Raw genomic sequence first — 26,513 nt, 5'->3', positions numbered from 1 at the left:
AGAAGAACAATGAGCCATGGTGGGTCTTCGTAAATCCTAAAGTGAACGCAGCCGCTTCTCTCCTTCGCTGGAGGTGCTGCCTCGGAGATAGAAGAGCCCCATCCAGGGACCCAGCAGGCTGAGGGATGGTGACGTGTCACACCCCTCCAGCCACCCTGGCAGGCAGTAGAGGGTCTGACTCTCTGATGTGGTGTGGTAGGCATATGATCTGACCCCATCTTCCATGGGGGGGGGGGGCTGGGGGTGCTCTGGGAGGTAGACACAGCAGCTGTCCGCCTTCCCTCCGGTTTCCGTGACCAAACCATGTGTCATCCCGAACCTCCTAGGTGAAGCCCCTGAACTCTGAGGTCACATGGCCCAGGGGCTAATCTCCGCTCGCATTACTCTCGGACTGTCTAATCGGGCGCAGGCACAGGAACTTCCCCTCTCTGTACGTCTCCCTCAATAGATGATAAGCATACCCACCGCATGTGGTTGTCGGGAAAGAAAAGGAGACTCACTATAATATCAGGTGCCTGGAATACATGATTTATATCCTCAGGAGTCATCACCATCGTCACTGTTACTGGATAAGTTACCCAAGCTTTGAGCAGCTCAGTTTGCTCCACTGTAAAATACAGCTGATGCTGCCTACCTTCTGGGGTGGTTGGAGGGTTGAGCAAACAGTGTCTGTAAGATATTTACAACATTGGGAGTTCCCTTTGTGGCTCAGCAGTTAACAAACCTGACTAGAATCCATGAGGATACGGGTTCGATCCCTGGCCTCACTCAGTGGGTTAAGGATCTGGCGTTGCTATGAGCTGTGGTGTAGGTCACAGATGAGGCTTGGATCTGGCATTGCTGTGGCTGTGGTGTAGGCTGGCAGCAGCAGCTCTGATTCGACCCCAGCCTGGGAACTTCCATATGCTGTGGGTGTTGTAGCCCCAGTCAGTATATAATTTTTTATGGCTGAGTAGTATTCCATCATATGGATAGACCACATTTGCTTTATCCTTTCATCTATCAGTGGACATTTGGGTTGTTAACTCTACTTCCTGTGACTAGTCTTGCTAGTCCCATTCATGTTTTTTTTGAACATCTGTTTTCAGTTCTTCCGGGGTTTATGGTAGCTTTTTAACATGCGTGGTTCAGCTAAGAGAGGAAAAGGCATCACTTCTCATAGAGATGCACTCTCAATCATCACTGTTTCTCCGGCACCTAGAACAGTACTTGACACATAGTAGATGTGGCGTGAGTATCTGTTGAATGGATGTCTTATAATCCCAAACAGTCAAATATTGAAGGACTTAGCCCTGAAAATAACCCACCAATGATGGATGAACTGGTACCAGCACCTTTCCAGCATAGCCCTGGGTGAATATGTCTTTGGAATAGTCTCAGGTAACATTCCTTAAGCAAACCATTTTTTTTTTTCTTTAAGAAACACTGTATCAGCCACTAAAAGCAAAGAGGGAGCTGGGCTAAGTAAACATGTCAGTAATACCTGTCAATGAATAACCTTTACCCAAGGAGCAGGAGGCATGAGTTCATAGATAATCAAATAAAAGCCGGGCTAAGGATGCAATAATGCCATTCCCGGCAACATGGGGAGACCTAGAGATTCTCGTACTAAGTGGAGTAAGTCAGAAAGAGAAAGACAAATACCATACGATGCCAGTTATATGTGGAATCTAAAAGATGGCATAAATGAACTTATCTACGAAACAGAAGCAGACTCAGACCCCGAGAACACACTTGTGCTTGCAAAGGGGGAGGGAGGTGGGGGAGGGATGGACTGAGGGTTTGGGGTGCGCAGATGCAAACAGTTATCCGTAGAAGGGATAAACCACAGGGTCTTCCTGTGTAGCCCAGGGGCCTCTATTCCGTGTCTTGTGATAAGCCAAACTGGAAAAGTACTGTGTACGACTGATTGTATGACTGAGTTACTTTGCTGTGCGGTAGACATTAGCACAACGCTGTTCTCAATAAAAAATTAAATAGGGAGCTCCCATTGTTGCAGAAATAAATCCAACCAGTATCCAGGAGACTGCAGGTTCAATCCCTGGCCTCGCTCAGTGAGTTAAGGATCTGGCGTTGCCGTGAGCTGTGGTGTAGGTTGCAGACACTGCTCTGAGCTGACGTTGCTATGGCTGTGGTGTAGGCTGGCAGCTGTAGTTCCGATTGGACCCCTAGCCTGGGAGCCTCTGTATGCTGTGGGTGTGGCCCTAAAAAGACAAAAAAATAAAAATAAAAACCCCAACAGTGTAGCTGGCAGTGGCTCATCTCTGACAAGGGAGCCGTCCTGAGGGACCAGTCGTCCAGGGCTGGCCCAGACGCAGCTGGAGAACCACTGAGCTGTGCAATAAGTTCTCTTTTCAAACCATTTCCAAAGTTTTCTGTCTCCAAGAATTGCCATATGTCTACCTCAGAGCCTGTGTTCTCCATTCAAACGGGCTCATTTCCTTTTTTTTTTTTTTTTTTTTGAAATAACACAGACAGCCTTGGAACTCCGTGGGTAAAGAAAACAGTATATCCGGATCCTCCAGAATCTCTCTTTGGAGCCAAGAATCTGTGTCTGCTTGAGGTTTGCAGGGGTGGCTACAGCATTTGTTTTTCCATGGAGGAGGTGTGGCTTCTCTTCTGTGTGGCAATGCCTCTTGACCTTGTTCCAATACAGACAGGCCGGTGACCTTGGCAAGCTCGGGGGACAGTCAGCCATTCCTCTGAGCTACGTTTCATCCCAGGGCTGAAATCTGAAATGACCTAACCCCGATGGGCTGGGAGATGGAGGTCCTTGGTGTGTCTTGCCCTCAGCAGAATGCAAACTTCAATCTCAGAGAAGTAATAATAACAGCAGTAAATAACAGCTAACGCTTTCACCTTCTGTGAGCTAAGCTACTCAACCTCGAGTCGATCCCTGTTGCTCTCCCCTGCCCACCAGTCACTATCCCACTTCTGAAACCAGTTTCTGTATTAACCAGGATTGTTCAGTTGCAAACAACCGTTAACGTTCTTAGTTCATTTCATCCTCATGGCAGTGCTATGAAGGGTACGTATTGTTATCCTCAGTTTTAAAGAGGAGGAACTTGAGTTTCGGGGGGCTGAAATGACCTGCCCAGGGCCACCCAGCTCATAAGTGGTGAAACCGGAACGTGAACCTACATGTCTCCGCATTGTCATAACCACTCCACATACGGATGCGTTCATGTTGGTGCCTTAGGGACCCCTGCCTGAGGACACAGAATGGAAGAACAGTTAACGCTAAGTCACTGCCATCATTCAGGCAAACCCAGGGGATATGGAATGCTGTCAGACATCTCTTTGTAGCCATACCCGCAGAAGGAAAGTTGCACGTATCAATACAGTTCAGTGTGGTTTAATGCTCATTTCAACTCCAGCCCTGGCCAGGTGAACGGACGCTGAGCCAGCTCTTGCCAAAAAAAAAACAAGCAGGAGTTGACCTGGCAAAGATGTAGGAAGGGGGTCCCCAAGCACAGGGGACAGCACGGAAAGGCCCTCATTCTAGAACGCAACACACGTGTGCGGGGCCGTTTCTGTGGGCGGCTCTGCGACGGGCATAAGGACCCAAAGAGAAAGAGCCGTGTGGCAGCTAGAATCTGCCCTGTTTCAGGCCTGTGCTGGATGCTGGGAAGATGGAGACGGAGCAGACAAGGTCCTCGAGGGAGCTTTCCTTCAAGGAACTAGAACATATGTAATTTCTGCTAGTGATGGGAGCACAGGCACGTAAGGTTTAAAATGTCGAATTTTGGCGGATGATTGCTAAGGGATGGGAATGCCTTTCCTCCAACATTTCTTAGCAGCTTCCTTCCGAAAGCTCCCATTTACCCCTGCTGTGGGCCAGGCACTGTGTGTGCCGTACTCCCAACCCACAGGCAACTCAGAGACCACTGCCTTCCCCACTTTGCAGATTAGAAAACTAAGCCTTGGCAAGCTTGCTCAAAATCAAACTGCCAGAAAGCGGCAAAGATCCTAGCGAAATTTCCTGCAAACGCCTCTCTAAAAACAGCTTTCATTGCAGCTTGGTTTTGGCCTTCCCCCTTCAATCACATTTCCTTGTGAGATTCAGTCTTTCGATGTCCTGCAAAGGAGGCCTTGTCTTGTCTCCCCCAAAACCAAATCAAATAACTGGCTGTAATCAGTCGTCGTAAAGGGATGCAGAATCTAGTTAACCCAAGGTTCTGCTCAGGTAAGGTGTCTCCTGGCACAGGAGGACAACTAGATTTCAGAGAATTCAAATACAATCAAATAAGACACCACACACACACACACACACACACACACACACACACACACACACACACACACGGCCAAATGGCAATTCACTTCTCCATTCAGGATTCCAGCAGTGTTCTTGGATCCGGCTTGGCCTCTGGGTGCTGATTCTTGTCAGTTACAGATGTCTGGCGGAAGAATTGACATCTGGAGAAAGAGTTGACGGGTTAAGAGTTTCCGCTGATGGCACGTCAGATAAACTGCCTCTTAGAATGGCTTATGTATGCGTACCAGGAAAAAACGTGTGTCTTGTAAATGTTTCTGTGAATGCATTGAGGCTTTGAGAAATGGTTTTGCCAGTTCCTGCAAATGCAACGAGCATGCTTTCATTCTGCGTTGTTTTCGCCAACAAAAGAGAAATCCAATGAAAAGCATTTGGGTTTTATTATCCAGGTTGGTGATCTAGTTTGCGCTCTGCCTGTGGGGAGGGGAGGAGCCATCCCCCGGTGTCTCCAGAATGTCCCTGGTATTTCACCATTTCACCCGCTACCCCCCAAATTTCCCAGTTTGTCTACCTTCCCCAGGATCCCCGCTACTAAAGGACAGGGACCATGCCCGCCTTACCCCCTGCGGTTCCAGGGGTCTGGCAAAGCCTTAGAGTTACAGAAGCGCACAGAACATGTAGAGAAGTTCGCGTGGCCCCAAAGACTGAGCAGGCAGGACCAGCTCATGAACCACTGTGTAGCCTTGCTAGGAGTTAGGACATCGTCCCGTAGGAGAGGGAGAGTCACAGAGGACATTAAGCAGAAGAGAGGGCACGAGCCGACTTATGTCTTAGAAGATCTTAGGACTGCGTCCCAGAGGATGGATTAGAGCCGAGTGTGGAAGCTGGGGCGGCATTTTGTCCAGGTCACTTTTCCTCAGGTGCCCAGCTGTGGCTGAAGGTATGCCCACGGGATTCAGGGCAAATGACAGTATCCAGCCTTCCCTGTATCCCAGCACTTGGGGTCTCACTGTGAGCTGCGACTGCATTTGAACCTGGGATTGCCTTCTCTGATCTCCAGTGGTCTGGGCTCTTGCCTCTTCTTCAGAGAACCTCGAACGTACCCACTCCTCTCGTGGTTCTAGAATTCTGCCCTCCCCGAGAGATTTCCTAGCAGACAAGAAGGCTTCGGTAAGCTCCGAGCATGAACCATCTAGAGAGTGTCGAGGGCAGTGACAGCAGTGTCTCTCCCCAACCCCCAAAGAAATAAGCTTTGTGGGGAAATGGGTTGGAATCTATTCACGAGATGGAATGCAGTGCGGGGAACCAGGTGACTGGGGTCAGATTTTAGACCAGCGCCCCAGAAATGCCCACACCCCAGAGCTGATCTGATCCCTCAGCTCTTGATGGGCGACACACGTTCCACGGCGATCCTCTTGGAAGGATGTGGGAGGCTTCAGAAGGTGGCTGCCATTCCCCGTGCTTATTTCCCGGCTCTCTTCCTAACACCAGCATTCATTCTTGCAACCTAGTCACCCCCAGGAACCTAGGATTGGAAAGAGGTCAGACTCTGGACCCAGGGTGCCAAGGTCTGAATTTCTGCTCCCTATTTGAAGATTTGGCTGCATTGTTACACCTGCATGTCCCACTCTATCCACATATCAACTAGTACCCGCTTGATGGGGTTGCTGTGAAATTAAAAGATGTGAGGGAGCAGTTTGCACTTGGTAGGCGACATCAGAGATGTTTTCTGCCAGCCTTGTTATCAAGTGTTTTCTCATTGCCCCAACTCAGAGATGCAGGGAACAGCATTCCTGGCAGAGGGAATGGCATGGCAAAGGCACAGATGTATACATGAGTGAAGATGCTCTCTGCCTTTGTGGACTGATCCCCTCCCACGGGGCAGGTGCTGTGCTGGGCTCGGCAGCCACATGCGTGAGCCCCACCTGCTGGCGCTCCCCTCGAGCACTCGTTAAACATGCCAGTGAATAACTGCTGAGCACCTCCTGTGTGTCAGGTCCCAGAGGAACAGAACAGAATGAGACGCCACACCTGCTCACCTCATGACTATAGCCAGGCTCCTAAAAAGTACCATCCAAGGTGCCTGACTGAAAATCCCAGGACTGTTAGAGACAGATGGGCAGCTGCTCCAGATGGGCACTGGAGAGGCTAGTTCTCTGAACCCCTTGCTGCCGGACGGAAGATTCATTCAGGTCCCACTAGTTGCTGGTACCATGGGGAGAACAGAAGGGGCCTGGCCAGCCTGCTCCAGAAGCTCGCCAGCCCCCCCTGCCCCATCCCCCACTCCATCACGGTCACAATTTCCTTCTCCCTCTTCACACCACTGGTAGCTGGCTGGTTTGGTTCCTGCAAAATGATGTGAGCTCCAGCCATGCCCTTGGCTTTTGAAGCAGCCTCAGTCCATGTAGTGTAGCTTTCTGAAAGCCAAGAGGGACTAAAACATGCCCTTTGCATGTACAATTCTACATCTAGACAGCTACTCCTCCAGAATCCTACCCACCCACATACAGAAAGATAAATGTGCAAGGATGTTCATAGGAGCAGTGGACATCCCTGGGCAGGGCAGGGGAGGGAGGAAGCAACCGAAATGTCCATCCCTAGGGGACTGGCTGTGCCCGTTCCACATGCCAAGGATTCCATGCAGCCCTTAAAAGGATGAAGGCTGGAGTTCCCATCGTGGCTCAGCAGAAACGAATCTGACTAGCATCCATGAGGATGCAGATTTGATCCCTGACCTCCCTGAGTGGGTTAAGGACTCAGTGTGAGCTGTGGTATAGGTCACAGACACAGCTTGGATCTGGCGTGGCTGTGGCTATGGCTGTGGCTGTGGCCTCTGATTCGACTCCTAGCCTGGGAATCTCCATATGCCGCAGGTGCGGCCCTGAAAGAAAAAAAAAAAAAGGATGAAGGCTTCCTATAGGAGCTGATTAAACAGAACAGTAGTACACACCATTACACTGAAAACCCCCATACAGGAGTTCCCCTGTGGCACAGCAGGTTAAGGATCTGGTATTGTTGCTGCTGTGGCTTGGGTTCCATCCCTGGCCAGGGAACTTCTACATGCCCCGGGCGTGGCCAAAAATAAATAAAGAAACAAAACCCAAAAATCAACAGGAAAAAAGCCACAAACATGCGTGTTCCCGTTTCTGTGATTAAAAAAAATTCATGCAAATACCATAGTATCTGCTTCATAGGGTCATCATGAGGGATAAGTGGGTTAAAAGCTGTGAAATTAATTGCAGATTAAGAGGTGCTTAGAATAGTGTCTGACCCACATTGTATGCATTCAAGTGTCAGATACGTCATCGCCACTGCCCTTAGTTCATTCTCTATCTCGCTATAGCCTGAGTTCCATAATCATAATTTTAAAAACACAGGAAAGCGTTATACTTGGCCTTCTCACGGTCATGGTTTTCTGTGCCCTTGGACTTCATCGTAGAAGGATAGGGGAGGCCTGTTCTCCTGGGGTCACACATCCCCCGGCAGATCCATGTGCCTGGGGTCATGAACTCATCTTGATTTGCTCAAAACTGTCTGTTTTGTGTGTGGGTTTTTTGTTTGTTTGTTTGTTTGCTTCGGCCTCACCCAGAGCATAGGAAAATTCCTGGGCCCGGGATCGAATTCGAACCGCAGCTGTGACCTACGAGCTAGATCCCTAACCCCCTGTGCCACAGACCTCCAGAACTGTCTGATTTTAAAATGAAAGATTGGAGTTCCTGTTACGGCTCATGGTAATGAACCCCAGCAGCATCCAAGGATCCGGTGTTGCCGTGAGCCGTGGTGCAGGTTGCAGAGGCAGCTCGGATCCCATGTTGCTGTGGCTGTGGTGTAGGCCAGCAGCTACAGCTCCAATTCGACCCCTAGCCTGGGAACCTCCACGTGCCGCAGGTGTGGCTCTAAAAAGACAAAATAAATGAAATGAAGTGGAAAATTCTGTGTTGTGGGCCTTAGCCCTGGGTACCCCAGGGCAGTCAACCAGTCTCGACTTTGGTGGACCAGTTGCTTTAGGAGGAATACAGACAAGGAGTCATTATTGTTTTTTACATGGGCTGGGTTAAAAAAATAAAATAAAATGGCACAGCAGAATGGAATATTATTTAGCCTTTAAAAGGATAGAAATTGTGACACATGCCACCGCATAGATGAATCTTAAGGACATTGTGTGAAGTGAAAGAAGCCAATCACCAAACGATAAATACTGTATAATCCATTTACATGTGGTTTCCAGAGTTTGACTTCTCCATTGCCGGGGCGGGGGGGTGGGGGGAATGGGGAGTCGTTTAATGGATTCAGAATCTCAGTTTTGCAAGATGAAAAGAGTTCCAAAGATGAATGGTGGTGATGGCTGCACAATATGAGGTCCTTAATTTAAACTGTACACTTAAAATGGTTAAGGTGGCAGATTTTATGTGTATTTCACCACAATTTAAAATTTGAAAGAAAGAGCTACATCAGCTAGCACAAATATTGTTGCATAGGGTAATGCTAAGGTGGTGTTTTTTTATACTGTAAGAATAAAGATTTTGGAGTTCCACTGTGGCTCAATGGGATCAGTGGCATCTTGGGAGTACTGGGACGCAGGTTCGATCCCCAGGCCAACACAGTGGATTAAGGATACAGTGTTGCCACAGCTGCAGCTTGGGTCAAGACTACAGCTCAGACCTGATCCCTGGCCTGGAAAATCTATATACCACAGGATGGCTAAAAATGGGAAAGAAAAAAAAAAAGAATTAAGATTTTATTAAGCTTGTAAGTTGTATCAGTAGCGTTCACCATCAGCCATGAGTACCTCTTTGAGCATCTTAGCATCCTGTATCCCAGGAGGGGAGCCAGGGCACAGCACGGTGGGAAGGAGGGATTCAGAGGAGGGCAGTGGGCTCTGTGTGGGGCTCCTTCCAAGTGAGGCCAGGCAGGCCCCATTCCATCCTCGCCCTGCCGCACGGTGCCAGCAGGGAGGCTGGGCTGGGACTGTGCTTCTGGGCACCCAGGGGCCTGGGAGCGGGGCCTTTTCCTCCTGTGTGCCTTTGTGTCCAAATCTGCACATCAGACATACCTGGCAGTATGGTGGCCCTCTGGGAGCCAGTTCCTACTCTGACACCACCTGGGAGATCGGAGACACGTCCCTTCTATGGGGCACTTCTTCTGTGGAACATTGGTGGGTTAACTTGCGCCTCTTCCAAGTTCAAACCAGGTTGGGTCTTTATGCCGCCATCCTCCGTTCAAAATGTCTTAAGTTTCTGATGCTCGTGGTGGCAATAAGCATACTATTAAATAGCAGTTAACCTTCATCAAGGCCTTACTATGAGCCGGATGCCACCACACGGGTCTTCCATGCATTATTTTCTTTAATACGCCCAACACCTGAGGCTTATTGAGATGAAAGTAACTTGCCTGAAGTCTGGGCTCTCAGGAAGGGACCGTGGGGAGAAGATGAAGAAGGAAAGAGGAAGAGAATTAAGTACCAATATTCATGCTTGACTTAAAGCCGTGCTTCCTAAACTGTAAAGGGCACGCGCGTCACCTGGGAGTCTTGTTAAAAAGTGCATTTTAGCTCAGTAGGTCTTGGGCGGAACCCGGAGTGGGGCATGTCTCATAGCAGGGAGCTGATGCTGCGAGTCCAAAGACCAGGCTCTGAATGAAGAGGCATTGGAGCAGCTGTGTGTTTTCTTTGGTACCTGGGATGAAATTCATTCATTGTCCTGTGTTCATTCATCCATTCATTCATGTGTATAAGCCATCTCGTAGCAAAGAACATGAGTTTTGCATTTGGAACCAGGATCGGGACCTTTTTAACTAAATGGGCATTTCTCTGTGTCTCAGCTGCCCGTCTGCAAATGGGAATGAAACGCACATTACGGAGACTCTTTGTGCGTATCCCATGCAATAAATCATAGCAAAGGTCTGTGCTGGGGCTTAAGGCATCGTGGACGTTCCATACCTGGTGGTGGCCCGTGAGTTCATTTTACTCTTCATGTATGTATTCCTTTCAACCTAGGACCCTATATGGTTCCAATGAGTTTATTTACATTAAAGTAAATGTATTTATTAAAACAAAATATTTATCATCATATTGATTTCTGTACATATTTCCGCAACGATGTCCCAGTAGCTCTAAAGACGCCAGCCATGGGGCCCAGGGTCCCCATCATGAATGGGAAGAACTGGCGTAAACGCATCCTGGGATAATTTCCACAAAAGGTGGGAGGCACTTGAGCAGCAAGACTCGACGCGAGGGATTAGCTGTGGGAACCACTTGGCAAATGACTCCACCAGGAAGGAAGAGTGAGAACTGCATGTAATGGGGAGCGAGCCGAAGAGAGCCGGGAACTGGGTGAAATGACAACAGATCGCAAGCTGTTAATTATCCAGAGGGAACTAAATATTATGCAGGCAATTACTGACAGGCGTCTGAAAGCCACAATAGAGAAAGCTGGTCCTCAGCCGAATTCCATCTCCCCTGCAGAAGGGCTGGGGCGGGGGTGGTGGGAAGGCTCTTCACCCAGGGAAAGGGAGGCAGGGGAATTCTCCTCCCTGCCATCCAGCCAAGCCAGGACCCTGAGCTGGGCTTTGCAAATCGGCTTTATCCCCAAGCTCCAGGGCCTGGAATATGCAGCCCCCTCCTCATCCGCCCTCCCTCCCCGAGATGTCATCTTTTGAGAGGATTTCATGTGGAAGCATCGCTAAGTAAATTCGCTAAATGCCTATTCATCCCCGTCAGATGGGGACGCGGTGAAGCGGTAAATGTGAAAATGGCCCCAAGCTCGGGGCCCTGAAAGGCGCTTTCTGGGGCTGCCAGAGGGAGCTGCGGCCACTGACCCTGGGAGGCCTGAGGCTTCGCGAGAGGGAGCCCAGGAGCCCCGGCCCGGCCCCTTCAATCCTCCCACTGAGGCCACAGAGAGGCCCCTATTTATTATTCCTGCTGCCAGGGACCCATTCAGAGTTTAACTTGTCCCCGTATTCATCAGGACGACAATAATGAACTGTCGCGGAGAGTAGCAAGGGGGCGGTCAATAGGAACGGCTAAGGCGCAGGGATGCGATGGGGCCTCTGGGGTTTGGAGGGAGAGTCTGCTTTCATTTCTTTCACAGGCTGGTTTAGTTTCTGCCTCTCCAGCAACTTCGAGAGGCTCTCTGCCCACGGCTCCTCGTGACTGGGCATGAGGCACGCGTGGGCTTTACCGATCGCCCGCGGAGATGCTCCAAGTGCAGGCGGACACGTGGGCCAAGCCTTTTGTCTGCATCCCTGGGCTTCACCCCTGCAGGGTCCGCAGAGCTAAGCCTTCTGCGTTTGTGCCTCTGCGGATTTACCTTGTTGCAGGTACGCAAGGTGCTTCCGGCGGCTACCGCCTCTAGAATAGCGAGTTTTGAAGTGGTGTTGATTTCTGCCATAGGAAGGGATGTCGGCAGGGCTCGTTTCCACTGCAGCGTCTCTCAACAGCTCTGTCCCCCCTCTGCTGGAACCACGAGTTGGTCAACAGGAGTTGTCCAATCAGAGAGCAGGGCTTGGGGTGGCGCGACTGCGGCTGATGCAGGGAAAGGAAGGAGGGGATGAGGGATGGGGCGGCCACGAGCAGAGCAGCTTGCATTTATTGTGCACTTACTATATGCCCTTTAGGTCCACTTTTACCCGTCACTATGTAGCCTACTGTGTGCAGAGTAGCCAGGTGAAGGCTGCCACTCAGGTTAAATGACTCACCCCAGGACACACGGCCAGGTCAGGAGTGGAGCTGGGATCTGTCCCCAGACCTTCCTGCTTCTAGAGCCGAGGCATCGTTTCTAAGGCACCCACCTACCCCTCTCCCCAAAAAGGTCTGGCCTCCATTCTGATCTCAGGGGTGCACCTTCCCCTTCTCTTCCCGTGTGAAACAGTGGTTAACCCTTTCCTTTTAAGTAAAAACCTCTGAGCTGAGAAGCTGGATGATAAAGGAGCTGTCACTTGAGCACCGTTTACCTGTTTGGGTTTATTCAGCATAAGAGGCAACTGCATTTCTGGCAGATGGAGACCCGTGTGACTGCCTTTTAAAATACTGTCACAGCTGTATGCACAAGCTGATGAGCTGTGACTCCACTGCTAGTGTTGAGATTGATGGCGATAAATTTGGGATAACAATGCTGGGAACGATACCACCCGTTTGTATCACACTTCACATTTCTTAAAGCTCTCTCCATCAGTAGCCCAGGGGTTACGGAGGACTTGGTGTTCATTCATTCATTCATTCGCTCATTCGCTCATTCCTCAAAATGCACTTGAAGGAGGAGTCAGTTCAAACTCATCTTCGCCTTGAGTCGTCATTCATCCCACACACATTAATGTTCCTCCTCTTATGTGCCCATGATGAACAAGTGTGATTAGGTTCTGTCCTCAGGGAGTTTACATTTTAATGTAATCAAATTTGGCCCTTTCAGATGGTGATAAGATCACGATATAACTAGAGTGATATGATAAAGGCGGAGGTGGGAAGGCAGGTGCTACTTTAGTCTGGGTGGCCAAAAAGCCTCTCTGAAGAGGTGACGTTTGAAAGGAGACCTGGATGACAAGAGTAGACATGAGATATGGGGCAGGAATTCCCAGGCACAGCAAGTGCAAAGCCCCTGAGTTTGCTCAGAATCTGGCGTTGAGGTGTTCGCCGATGCCTTACTATTTGCCAAGGCCAGCGCTGGGCACTAGAGATACCAAAGCAAATGAGATACCTCGCCTGTTCTCAGGGAGTTCACAGCGTATGGAGTATGTAGGAGAGAAACACACCGCATGGGGGGGGGGGGGGTCCATTTGAGTGTCCTGTGGTGAGCTCAGTGGTGGCAGCCCTTGAAAGAAGATGCTTTATTCATCTGCCTGGTATTGGAGGGGACCTGCTTTCTGTGACAAAGAAGGGAGCCGGGACTCAAAAGTCTCCATGGTCTCTGGGAGACCCTGACTTTCCTCTCGGTTTGTTCTCCACAGGACAAATGACCAGCTGGTGGCATTTCTCTCTCGATACCGAGACATGAATTTCTTGAAGTCACATGGCCGGGACAATGCAAGGTAGTGTAATCTTCCCACAACCGTGTGCAAAAGGGAACTGGGGATTCATTCTAGGCTGGTTTGCTGCAGCCAGAGAGGAGTTGAGAGTGGGAGAGAGGATTGGCACGGGTGGACCTTGGCCCTTTCTGTGTAGGATCTGAAGTGATCTCTCCTGGAGGTCCCGTCCTGCTCAGCGGAAAGGAATCTGACTAGGATCCATGAGGATGCAGGTTTGATCCTTGGCCTCACTCAGTGGGTTAAGGATCCTGCGTTGCCGTGAGCTGTGGTGTAGGTTGCAGGCATGGCTTACAGACACGGTAGGCCAGCGGCTACAGCTCCAATTTGATCTCTAAGCCTGGGAACCTCCATATGCTGCAGGTGTGACCCTAAAAAGAAGAAAAATAAAAATAAAAAAAAATTTTTTAATTAAAAAAAAAATGAAGTGATCTCTTCTGCCAGCCAGGAACAGAGGTAACAGTGTCCCTGTGTCATAGGCTTTTACATCCTTTTTTCCCCAAAGCTCTATCATGAGTCCATTATCTCATGGAGTTCCCATCGTGGCTCACTGGAAATGAATCTGACTAGTATCCATGAGGACGTAGGGTCAATCCCTGGCCTTGCTCAGTGGGTTAAGAATCCTGCATTGCTCTGGCTGTGGTTGTAGGCCAGCAGTTACAGCTCCAATTCGAACCCTAACCTGGGAACCTCCATCGGCTGCAGGTGCAGCCCTAAAAAGACCAAAAAAAAAAAAAAAAAAAAGTCCATTATCTCATCATGGCAGTCCTTCCAGGAAAGTAGGTAGCCTTTTGTTTGTTTGTTTGTTTAATGGCCCCACCTGCTACACATGGAAGTTCCCAGGCCAGGGACTGAATCTGAGCAGAAGCTGCAACCTATGCCAGATCCAGGGATCAAACCCAAGCCTCCCCAGCAACCTGAGCTGCTGCAGTCATATTCTTTTTTTTTTTTGCGGGGGGGGGGCACCCCACGGTGCCAGGGATCATATCAGAGATGCACTTGTGACCTGTGCCACAGCTGAGGCAACACTAGATCCTTAACTCACTGTGCCAGGCCAGGGATCAAACCTGCAGCCCCGTGCTCCAGAGACACTGCCAATCCCATCACACCACAGCAGGAACTCCCGCAGTCAGATTTTTAACACACTGCACCATACACAGCCACAACTCCAGGGCAGCCATTTTTGATTCCTATTTTATTGGTAGGAAGATGAAGGCCCATAGTTTAAATAAGCGATGTCCCCAGATGGTTCATGCAGTCAGCCAGTCATTCAGCAGCTATGCACCCAGCAGCCGAGCATGTGCCAGACACTGTTCTTGAGACGAACAAGACAAAATCTCACGGAATTTACTTTCTAGCGGAAAAAAGAGTCTCATACCAGCACGGAGTTGAACTCAGGTATCCTGACTCCCAGCCCTGTACCTCACCATTGCCTCATTCTCACTGCCCAACATGCTAGAAGGGATTTGAGGCACCCACCCAGAAGCCCAACCTGCATCCATCATGTTTCTCTCACTTAAACTGGGCAAAGCCAATTGGCATCACTACAGTCCTGCTTTGAACTAAGTCTAAATTTCTACCCAGAAACCGGCTAGAAGGGATACAGTCTTGAGCGCCCTCTGTAGGAGAGATCGCACAACCCACTCCACCATCCAGACATCAAACACCATTAAATACCCGCCCAGGGAGTTCCCACTGTGCCTCAGTGACAACGAACCTGACTAGTATCCATGAGGACTCGGGTTCAGTCCCTGGCCAGTGGGTTAAGGATTGGGCATTGCCACGAGCTGCGGCATAGGTCACCAACGAGGCTTGGATCTGGTGTTGCTGTGGCTGTGGTGTAAGCCAGCAGCTGCAGCTCCAATTCAACCCCTAGCTTGGGAACTTCCATATGCCGTGGGTGCAGCCCTAAAAAACAAAACCTAACTAAAAAAACCCACCCAGGAACACTGTGCCATCTCAGAGCCTTTTTCTAGCATTGCATCTGCAGCTTAACCTGGCAGCTCGTAGGATAATTTTAGTGTGCTAGTATGTTTTGTTTGACCCTGGTGCCAGTTTTGTTTTGTTTAATTCAGGTGCTTTCTTTGAAAATTAATAAGCCCACTTAAAAATAGCAATATTGGAGTTCCTGTCGTGGTTCAGTGGTTAACGAATCCAACTAGGAGCCATGAGGTTGCGGGTTCAATCCCTGGCCCTGCTCAATGGGTTAAGGATCCGGTGTTGCCATGAGCTGTGGTGTAGGTCACAGATGAGGCTTGGATCTGGTGTTACTGTAGCTGTGGCATAGCTGTGGCAGCTACAGCTCCAATGAGACCCCTAGCCTGGGAATCCATATGCCACAGGTGCGGCCCTAGAAAAGACAAAAAGACAAAAAGACAAAACAAACAAACAAACAAACAAAAAAAACAATATTCCCCACGGAAATCCAGATTTCCAGCTCATCTTGAAAAAGCCAAGGGCCTGCTAATGCTGTACCTGAATTTTCTCATGCTGTCATCTGGATCTTAGACAAAGCCCGTGTGCTACAGGTCCCTGCACCCCCAGCCCGGCTGGCATTTCAATGTGACACCTCTGCTATAGGTGTCCTCTGCCACTGCTGATGGAGGTGTCGTTGTGGCTGGCTCTGTGACTCAGTTTACCTGGATGGCCACAGCAGAGAGGGACGAAAGCAAACAGTGGGATTTCCTGAGTTTTGAAGACGTCACCCCTGCATCCTTATGTTGTGTCATTTTCCTTAATTTTAGCTTGGATTTCATCCAGTTATTTATAGATCGTTCGTATCTTCCTGACAGCCTGTGTTCTTTATGTTTAAGAGGAAGCCCAGACCTGAAGATGACCTGGCAGTTAGCACAGACTAGTACAGCCTGTTCCGGCCACTCAGCTGGAGAGGCTTGGGTGGAAAAAAAAGACTCATGGCCCTATAGTGTGTTGTGTTCCTACTAAGTGTCCGTTGCTCTGCTGAGCCTTTCGCACACAGGATCCAGTCTCATGCTTATAGCCAGTCAGCGCAAAAATAAGAATTATGATTTTTGTTTGTCAAGAGAAGAAAGGGAGTCTTTGGGAGCCCAAGTGATTTTCCCAAAGTCACACAGCCGCTAAGTGCTAGGATTTGAACCAAATTCTCTGGCCCCAAAGCCTGTGGAAGCGGGGAGGAGCCGAACAAGATTCCATGAAGGTGGTTAGTTAACTATCCCTGATATTGGGGTGTCCACCGTTAGAGAAGAAAGACCCTTTTTCCCTTCTGGGTAACTTGTAGTGCATGTTTTGTGCAAAGTCGCATCATGAAAAGGGAACCCGCTCTAAGTTAATAGATTTGTGTCTGAATTACATCCACCCTGGTACTGTTGTTTTAGCCTACTCAGTATTTATTCTCTGTCTGCTATTCCAGCCCCTGTGCCAGGAACTGGGTACAACACAGAGGTTAAAATTATACCCATGCTTTGGAGTTCCATTGCAGCTCAGCGGTAACGAACCCAATTAGTATCCATGAGGACGTGGGTTTAATCCCTCGCCTTGCTCAGTGGGTTAAGGATCTGGTGCTGCCATGAGTTGTGGTGTAGGTGGCAGATGCAGCTCGGGTCTGCCGTTGCTGTGACTCTGGTAGACCAGCAGCTACAGCTCCGATTTCGACCCCTAGCCCGGGAACCTCCATATGCCACAGATCCAGCCCTAAAAAAGACAAAAGAAAATTATATCAATTTTTTAGGTCACACCTCCTGGATTGGAGTTCAGGTCTTCTATGTCCTGCCTGTGTTGCATTGGACAAGTGACTTAACCTCTCTGAGCCTGTTCCCTTATCTCTACACTGAAAATATGAATCGACTTAAGAGATTGGTGGATTAAATGAGATGCTGTTTATAAAGCATTCGGCACATCATAAATGCCCAGTGATGGTGACTGTGGTGGTGCTAACAATGTCATTGCCGAGTTAAAAGTTGGACCAAAGTATTGCAGGTGGAAGAAATAAATAGATGGTTCATGGGCCAGGGTTGTGCCTTTGGCTGTGTGAGTACATCCTGTCCAGTTGATGTGCATTAGCGGTTGACAAGTGGTACCCAAATGGCATAACATGAAGGACGTGATAACGCCTCAGGCTAAGGAGCTGCTGCCTGCACCTCCTCTAAAACCCTAAGACCTAAGGTCCTCTGGACAGAATAGCTCCCACGTTCCAACACTCACGCGTGAGCTCTCAGCTGGGATTCTCTCACTTAGATGAATTAAGGACAGCAGTTGAGGGTTAATTTAATGGTAAAGGAACCAATGTGCCATCAGGGGCCGGTGCTTCCTCTTTGTCTGCTGAGGCGTCACCAGCCTCACCCACAAGCCCAGCCACGCCCCTCTTCCCACGTATCTCCCTCATGTGCATACTGGGCGGGGCTTAGCTCTAGTTCTGCCCTGATGGTGTGCCAGGAAAGACTCTTTTTGGTAGGAAGTGACAGAAACCCAGCTCAAACTCGCATAAAGGGAAAAGGAAGTTATTGGGTGATGCGACTGGAATATTAGTATCTGACTTCAGACATAACTGAATCAGGCAGTTTTAAATGACATCATCAGGCCCAGAATATCTCTGTTAATTCATTTTGTTGTTGTTGTTTATTTTGGCCATTTAATTATTTCTTATTATTCCTGGAGAATACAGTGAACACATCACATCAACTAGCCAAGAAGTTCGCTGGCAGAAATCTTTTTTTCTAAATTGAGATATAGGGCCTCCCGTCATGGCTCAGCATGAATGAAACCGACTAGTATCCATGAGGATTCGGGGTCGATCCCTGGCCTTGCTCAGTGGGTTAAGAATCCAGCATTGCCATGAGCTGCGGTGTAGGTCACAGACATATCTTGGATCCTGCATTGCTGTGACTGTGGTGTAGGCCAGCAGCTGCCGCTCCAGTTCGACCCCTCACCTGGGAACTTCCACATGCTGTGGGAGCGACCCTAAAAAGAGCCCCCCAAAAAGAAGGGGTTGAATCAGATGGTTTCCAAATTCCCCCTCATTCTGATGCTCCATCCCTTGGAAAAGACAAAGGCAGGGAGTTAAGAAGAGAGACGGGGAGGGCTGAAAGCAAGCAGTGAGATACAAAAGCCACGGGGTACCTCAGTTTTTAATTCCACGTGGTTCCTAATAGCAGTTTGGACTTTCTGTCCCCATCTCCAGCCTTTAGCAGCCAATTTGGACTTCCAGCTCCCGCTGCTAAGCGATGGCACAAAGGCAAACTAGTATTTTAATAGTTGCCAAATTGGTCCTGACTGTTCCGTAATTAAACGAAGGGGTATGTTGTGTTCACTGAATTTCCCTGCTTTCCTCCAAAACGGAGGTAACTAGATACAGTGAAAGACGGGTAGCATCATTTCCCCAGATAAGCACTGCAGGGCCGGCAGAAGCAGGTGTCCCGAATAAGCGGGTCTTGGTGAACATCCCCGGGAACTCGTGGCTTCTGCTCAGGGAGCCTGGGAGACGTTTCCCACATCTCGGCAGCCTGGTCTCAGTGTGGGGACAGGCCCCCTACAGGGAGATGGGAAGGGTCATTCATCCTCCTCCTGTCCTCAAATAGAGTTTCCTCTGGGACTTTTCCCACCTTGGTGGGTCTAAGTTCTCCAAATGGTTCAAGGTCACCAGGGCCCCATCCTAGGACACAGTGTGGTGTTGGCTAAGAGCATGCACGCTGGGGTCTCGGGGCAAAATGTTACCTCTGGAGTTCCTGTTGCGGCTCCGCAGTAATGCACCTGACTAGGACCCACAAGGATGCGGGTTCAATCCCTGGCCTTGCTTAGTTGGTTAAGGATTCGGTGTTGCTGTCAACTGTGGTGTAAGTTGCAGACACAGCTCCTATCTAGCGTGGCTGCCGCTCTGATTTGACCCCTAACCTGGGAACTTCCATATGCCTCAGGTGCGGCCCTAAATGAAAAAAGCAAATAAACAAAAAATGCCAGCTCTGCCATGTGACAGCCAGATAACTTTGACACATGGCTCCTACTGATCATGCCTCTGTGTCTTTATCTTTCTAAGATCTGGACAGAGATGAGGGGATGGTGGAGGATTGAGTATCCTCACTGACCACAGGAAGTGCCAAGTCCAAGAGCATTAACCCATTTTATTTTTGTTTGTTTGTTTGTTTTTTGTCTTTTTGCTATTTCTTTGGGCCGCCCCCGCAGCATATGGAGGTTCCCAGGCTAGGGGTCGAATTGGAGCTGTAGCCTCCGGCCTACGCCAGAGCCACAGCAACGCGGGATCCGAGCCGCATCTGTGACCTACACCACAGCTCACGGCAACGCCAGATCGTTAACCCACTGAGCCAGGGCAGGGACCGAACCCGCAACCTCATGGTTTCCAGTCAGATTCGTTAACCAATGCGCCACGACGGGAACTCCCCATTAACCCATTTTAGAGATGAGCACCAGGGGGCTTGGAAAGGTGCATGGCCTTGGGCCAGTTTCATCAATCACTGGTCCTTCAGTTTCCTCTTGTGTGAAATGGGAATAATGATCATAAGACCATCCTCATAGAATAATTGCAAGAATTAAATGAGTGAGGCGTTCCTGTCGTGTCGCAGTGGTTAACGAATCCGACTAAGAACCAAGAGGTTGAGGGTTCGATCCCTGGCTTTGCTCAGCGGGTTAAGGATCCGGCGTTGCCATGAGCTGTGGTGTAGGTTGCAGATGCGGCTCAGATCCCAATGCCCTGGCTCTGGTGTAGGCCGGTGGCTACAGCTCCAATTCGACCCCTAGCCTGGGAACCTCCATGTGCCGCAGGAGCGGCCCAAGGAATGGCAAAAAGACAAAAAAAAAAAAAAGAAAGAAAGAAAGAAAGAAAAAAAGAATTAAACGAGTGACTGTGGTTTAGCTTTCGGAATAGTTGTGCATATTAAGTGGAAGATGACAACAATGGAAAAAAATCCTGAAGATAATATGTGTCCACGTGATTCACATGTTAGAAACACGTTCAACAGCTCTTAGAGAAACAGCTAGGGTTTCAAATATAAGAAAGCTAGGAGGGGTGGTCAGTATAAACCAAGTTTTTCCCCCCCCCGGGTCTGGGACCCGCCTGCTAAAAGCAGCACATCCCCACCTTCCGCCTCCACTGGGTACCAGAATTGGCAGCTAAGCAGTTTCTACAGTTTCTCCTCTCTGACATTGAACCCATCTTCAGGCCCAAATCTCCCTTGATGTTTAAACAGGCAACTGTTTAGCCCAAAGTTGGCAAATCCATCGAGAGCCTGGCCAGGAACCTCCTCCAAGCAAATCTGCGTTCAGGAAGCCCTTTGGTGCCAACTTGCTTATCAAGAGAAGAGCTCTTTCCCCATCTGTCTTGTAGCACCATGATTGATGGGAGGAGATAATTAATAGCTCGACTCCAGTGGGGAAAGCAGACTGCATTTCCCTCTCGCTTTTCTTCAGCCCAACCAGTGAGTTTATCACTATTTGCATGTTCTCTTTATTTAACCCAATTAGGGCAACCACGTCAAAATAAAGCTTAGCATCACACAGGCACCCACACAAAGCTGTGTACACATACGCTCTGTGGGCTTCCACATGAGGGTTTTTTGTTTTTTATCTTTTTATGGCAGCACCTGCGGCATATGAAGTTCCCTGGCTGGGGGTCAAATCGGAGCTACAGCTGCCGACCATGCCACAGTCGCAGCAATACAGGATCCGAGCCTCATCTTCGACCTATCCCACAGCTCAGAGTAACCCTGGATCCTTAACCCACTGAGCAAAGCCAGGGATCAAACCCGCCTCCTCGTGGATACCAGTGGGATTTGTTTCTGCTGTGCCACAACGGGAACCTCTGCCACATAAGTCTTGAGCTCAACTTGAGGACTTTTCTTTTTTCAAAACTGTACATGTTGAAGTTAGACCGAAGACTAGAAGGGGAGTACATGCCCAGGGTCGTCTCTGAGACATGGAGTGTGATTGCTTATTTCCTTTTTTGTTTTCCTTCTGTGTGTCCTGACTTCTGTGGAGGACCTGCATTACTTTTATAATCAAGAGAAAGCGGTAGACAATGGGGTGGTGGGTTTTTTTTTTTCTTGGTTTTTTGTTTGGTTGGTTTTGGTTTTGGCTTTTTTTTTTTTTTTTTTTTTTTTTTGCTGCCCCTGTAGCATGCAGAAGTTCCTGGGTCAGGGATCAAACCTGAACCACAGTAATGGTCTCAGCCAGAGCAGTGACAACCCCAGATCCTTAATCCACTGTACCACCAGGGAACTCTAAACATTGTGTTTATATTTGTGTGAAATGTGGAAAATGAGTTAGCCTTCCACAGACCTTTAGACTCTTGTGGGGACAAGCGGATCCGGGCCCTGAGTGCTGTGAAGAGCCCAGGCCACCAAGCTGGGGACCCTTTCTTCCAGGATTTGGGCCCCTGACTCTGCATTTCAACTCAGGCCAGTTTTTTTTTTCTATTTTTTTTTTTTTTTTGGTCTTTTTAAGACTGCACTTGTGGCACATGGAGGGTCCCAGGCTGAGGGTAGAATTGGAGCCCTAGCCACCGGCCTACACCACAGCTGCAGCAACACGGGATCCGAGCTGCCTTTTCCGACCACAGCTCACGGCAGCACCAGATCCTTAACCCACGGGGCAAGGCCAGGGATCGAACCCGCATCCTTGTGGATGCTAGTCAGGTTCGTTACCACTGAGCCACCACAGGAACTCCCCTTTCTTCTGTTCTTGAATGTCAAACCCAGGACAGCCTTCTTTGCCCAGGGCGTGTATAATGACAGAGCTTACACTGTGCCACAGACTGTCCCACATGCCTTACGGATATGATGTCAGTTAGTCATTATCGTACCCATTTTCCAGATGGGAACACTGAGGCTAGAGCGATTAAACAACATGCAGCGTGGACGTGGGGAAACAGGCTGGAACCCAGGCATTCTGGCGCCAAAGTCTGTACTCCTAGCCACTGTGCTATACTGATCCCAGTAGTCTGTTCATCGTGGAGTTTCCTGCCACGTCCAGGCCCCATGTGCTTACGGATGATACATTCCTCCCGCCAGTCGGGTCAGAATCTGCCTCTCCGGTGGCTCATGTCCTCTCGAGGCAGGTAGTGAAGCAGAGCTTCTGCCCGTGGCTCTCGCCCCCACCATCTCAGCCCCTTTTCATTCAGTTGGGCTCCTGGGCACGCTGTCTCTGTCCCTAAAGCTCTTCCCCACAACTCTTCAGATGGTGACCCAGTCCTTCCATCCTTCTCTGCAGGCGTAAATGCCGCCTCCTCAGCCACATCTTCCCCAGAGATCTTCCCTAATTCTGTCACTGTCTGTTTATTTTCTGTCATTGTGCTCCAAGTTTTTCTGCATCTAGTTATATATGATTGTGTTGGGTAGCTCTCTATGCCTTCTCATGTATGAGAGCAGGGTTCTCGCCGTGTGGCCAAGAGTGTGGAATCCAGAGCCTGACGGTTGAGGTTCGAATCCCTCCCTTGCCACTAACCAGCTGTGTGGCCTTGGAGAAATTATTTAACCTCTCTGTGCCTTTGTTCCTTCATCTGCAGAAGGAGCCCTCCGAGGGTTGCAGGCAAGGCTAAATGAGAGAATGTACATTATGTGCAAGGACCTCGCAAGTAGCAGGTGCTTGGTAAATGGTAAATATCGTTTCTGCATTTTCTCTCTCATCCGAGAAGAGAGAGAAGGGCGTAGATGATGTCTGCCTTCTTCACAACCTTCACTCCTAGGTCTTCTCAGCACGCAGGCGTGGGGAAGTGCTGTGTAGAGCTGCGCGATGAGCGGATGCCCCAAGCCCCTTTGCTCTTCCAGCTGCCGCAGACAGCTGACTCCAGCCCAGGTCAGGAAGGGGCCCAACCCGTCCCGGGCATGTGAGAAATGGCCAGCAGAGCCTCTGTGGAGCTGCCAAACTCGGAATCCAGGGACCTGAATCCTCGCTGGCTTCTGCCTTGGAAAGACGGGAGGGTTTTGTATGTGCGGTTCTCAGACAGAATTCAGGTGCCTATAGCGCTTGTCATTACTGCTACCACCACAACTGCAGACCTGGCTTAACTAAAATAATGGCTATTGGCGGGGACGAGGTCGTTGGTGGGGGCTTTGGCCTCTGTCCTTGGTGCTGAAATGGCATCGCTTCTCAGAGCCTAGAGGGTCTCTCCTTAGCCCTGCAAGTGCTCTCCACAGGCCAGTCTACGAAATCCCACAAGAGAGAAGAGGAGAGAGAGAATTCTAATTTTCTAGTTTGATGAGGGAAAAATACTAAGCATCTTGGCGAACATCTATTAAGCGCTTAGCAAGTGTGACGCCCTCTCCATATATAGTATAATCTTGTTTAACCCCTGGGAAACAGGTATTATAATGAAACTGAGCCATCACATGTGCAGGTCACCCATGGTTAGGGGCAGAGCTAGACTGGTACCAAATCTTCTGGCTCCAGAGCCCAAAGCTTGGCCCGTGTGTCACATGGCTCTTCGTGCGAGCCCACTCATACATACTAATTTCATATGTTGTGTTTTCATGCTTTGTTCCATGGCTTTATTTTTAAACTAAAACGCTTAGGTTGTACTTATGCAAAAGAAGTAATCTGGCTCAGAGCACTGAGCAGGGAAAGAGAAGATGAGGAGATATTTTTCTAGTCTATGTGACTTTGGATGACTTTGGATCCTATATCCATTCTGGGTCTCGGCATGTGGAAGTTGTTTTTTTTTTTTTTTTTAATCTATAGAATTAGTTATATTAGCTGATTGCTGAGATTCTTTCTTGCTCTTTGGGTGACTTTGGATCCTGTATCCATTCTGGGTCTCAGCGTGTGGGAGGTTTTTTTTAATCTATAGAATTAGTTATATTAGCTGATTGCTGAGATTCTTTCTTGCTCAAATATGCTGTAAAACCTGAGGGGCAGAGTTCTTCCTTTCAGAATTCATTATAGGACAAGACAGTTCTGGAATAATTCCACACTTGATGAATATGCCGAGATTGTAGCCAAGGAATTAAGTGAATTGAGAGACTCCTTCATTGTCAGCTTTTTCTGAGACTGTTCCCGAAGGCTGCCGATAACTTTCTTCCTGACTTCTTCTCCCCTGGGGGAGATTCGAGACCCCTCGCCACCCTCCATCTGATTTCCCTTGATGCTCAGCTGAGTATATTTGGTCCTTGTGACATCCCAGTAGAATCATAGTTAGCTTTGACCTTTGTTCCACATGGTGCCAAGAGAGAAAAAAAAAAAATATCAGGAAAGCAAGCCATCCATCCCTGAGAGACCAGGAGATAAAACCGAATGCAAATGATCCCATATTTGCCCTTAAGTAACCTGTTCTGAAGACAGGAGTCTTGTGAGGTCCGGGAGGAAGCCTCTTCCAACCAGCAAAATGAGCCGTTTTCTCTTGGTTCACGCATTTCTGGGCCGTGTCTTTTCAAGGAATCAGAAGTCCTCAGACCCTTCATTTGGGTCCTTTTGGAGGGACGCTGATGAGCTGAGATGAAGCATGGCAAAGCAGATAATGAAGCGCTAGCATTGGCTCCATCCAGACCTGGATTCAAGTTCAGGCCTCTTAGCTGTGTGACTTTGGAGAAATTACTCAACCCTCCTGTGATTCCGTTCCTTCATCTGCCAAAGGCGTCCAAGAAAATTCCGCTCTCCGGGTAACTGACGGCAGCTGCTTCCTGATGGCCTGACAGGCATGGCTGTTACTCTTCCCTTTCTCCACACACTCGATAAATATTTACTGAGCACCAACTGTGTGCCAGGCCCTCACTGTTCCAGGCATTGGGGATACAGCAGCGAACACAAATAGACAAAAATCTGCCCTCTCGGAGCTTATGTCTGGTAGTAGAAATAGACCATAAACTAAATAAACACTTTGTGTGTTATGTTGGAAAGTGAAAAGTGCTGTGGAGGAAAAAATAATAATAAAACAATAGGAGGATCAGGGAGAGAGGTTCTCTCTGAAAGAAGGAACTGGTGGTTGGGTCATTGCATCCCCTGGATGAAAAGCGCTTACGTAACACCTTACAGGAACCTCTGTAAATATCAGCCATCACATTTGTGCAGCGGATTTAGGAGGTTGTTGGGAAAGGCATCGCAGGGCTCATCCTGCCGGCGAGGAAACTGGCATTCAGAGGAGGGAAGCCAGCCCCACATCCCACAGTCCGTGAAAGCGGAGGCAGGATTGGTACCCTGTCCTCTTCTTCGTGTCTGTTCATCTGTGGTACCACCTGTTGAGCCCAGTTCTCCCAGGTCAGCAGGTCAACTGGGAACTAAACTGAAGGGGGGACAGCATCATTGGTCCCCTTCTGTGTATCAGGCCCATTGCTGCAAAACTTCCCTCCATCCCTCAGGTGAGAGAGCTCTGCATCTTTAACCCGGTGAGACAGTCTTGATGAAAAGACTCCCCCAGGTGTTCATGAACTTACCTTGGTTTCCAGCCTTCACCTTCTCAAGTTATGGTAAATCCACAGGGAAGAAAAAAGCCAACACTGTGCAAAGAGCTTATTCTTTGCATCTGCTAGATACTGAGACTCTGGGCTTCTGCCACCCTGTCCCAGTCCAGACTGAAGTTCCTGGTGGCCCTTTCCAAACCCAGGAACTTCTCTGAGACCTGGGCAATCTGTTTTCTCTATTTACTCGTAATTAACCAAAGCCTGCGTTTGCAGCTTATCAGTTTTTGAAGGCAGTAAGTACAGCAGCCCATCTTCCAACCCCGTGAATATTTCATTTTGGAGATTACCGCATAAATATTGTATTGGGATATTGCAGTTTGGAGCATCACATTAAAATTGCAAGACAGTGCTGTTATCCCATCTAATGGAACATGAAATGAAAAGGCTGGTCTATGGAAAGAAAAATTCTGCAAGTCATCCCACCTGTATTTCTTCTCTCTCTCTCTTACTCTCCATTGGTCTTGATTGTCATGTAAGGTTTGATATAACGTATCTAAAATTTAAAGTTTTAAGCGTGCTTAGGTATACCCACTGGACATTATGGTATAATTGGCACCAGCCAGAGTCAAGGTAGGATTCTCTTTTCCCACACTCAGTGGCTTCCTTCTGTGGACCAGTTAGAGCCAGGTTTAGTGTCAGTGGGCACCGTGGTGAGTATATTAAAAGTGCTTCACCAGGTTGCTCCCCAGAGAGAACATGGCTTTGCTAACAAGCTTGGGCTTTGCACTTGGTAAAAATGTGTTAGGAAAATAAGAGGGCCAGCAGTGCTGGCCATCTGGGTCTTCTCATTGGCTTCTGCCCTTGCGTGTATCCTCAGAAACGATGTCAGCCTTCTCTAATGCTTGCCGCACACCCTCTCCCCAGGTATGACAGAGTGACTTAGAGAATGTCACAGCTGGGGAGTTCCC

The 26,513-nt window shown here is 49.0% G+C and overlaps 1 protein-coding gene across 1 annotated transcript in view; it reads left to right on the top strand.

Annotated features, from left to right (window-relative positions):
• XYLT1 (xylosyltransferase 1) overlaps window positions 1-26,513 on the top strand; it is a 334,227-nt gene that overhangs the window by 269,800 nt on the left and 37,914 nt on the right. Inside the window, exon 6 of the mRNA XM_047780424.1 lies at window positions 13,157-13,237. Within this exon, the coding sequence (XP_047636380.1) occupies window positions 13,157-13,237 (81 nt within the window). The remainder of the gene's footprint in view (window positions 1-13,156; window positions 13,238-26,513) is intronic.

The sequence above is a fragment of the Phacochoerus africanus genome, chromosome 5 (genome assembly GCF_016906955.1).
Source record: "Phacochoerus africanus isolate WHEZ1 chromosome 5, ROS_Pafr_v1, whole genome shotgun sequence".
Taxonomy (NCBI): Eukaryota; Metazoa; Chordata; class Mammalia; order Artiodactyla; family Suidae; genus Phacochoerus; species Phacochoerus africanus.
Note: the sequence above shows the minus strand (reverse complement) of the source record. Positions and strands in the feature narration are given on the sequence as shown.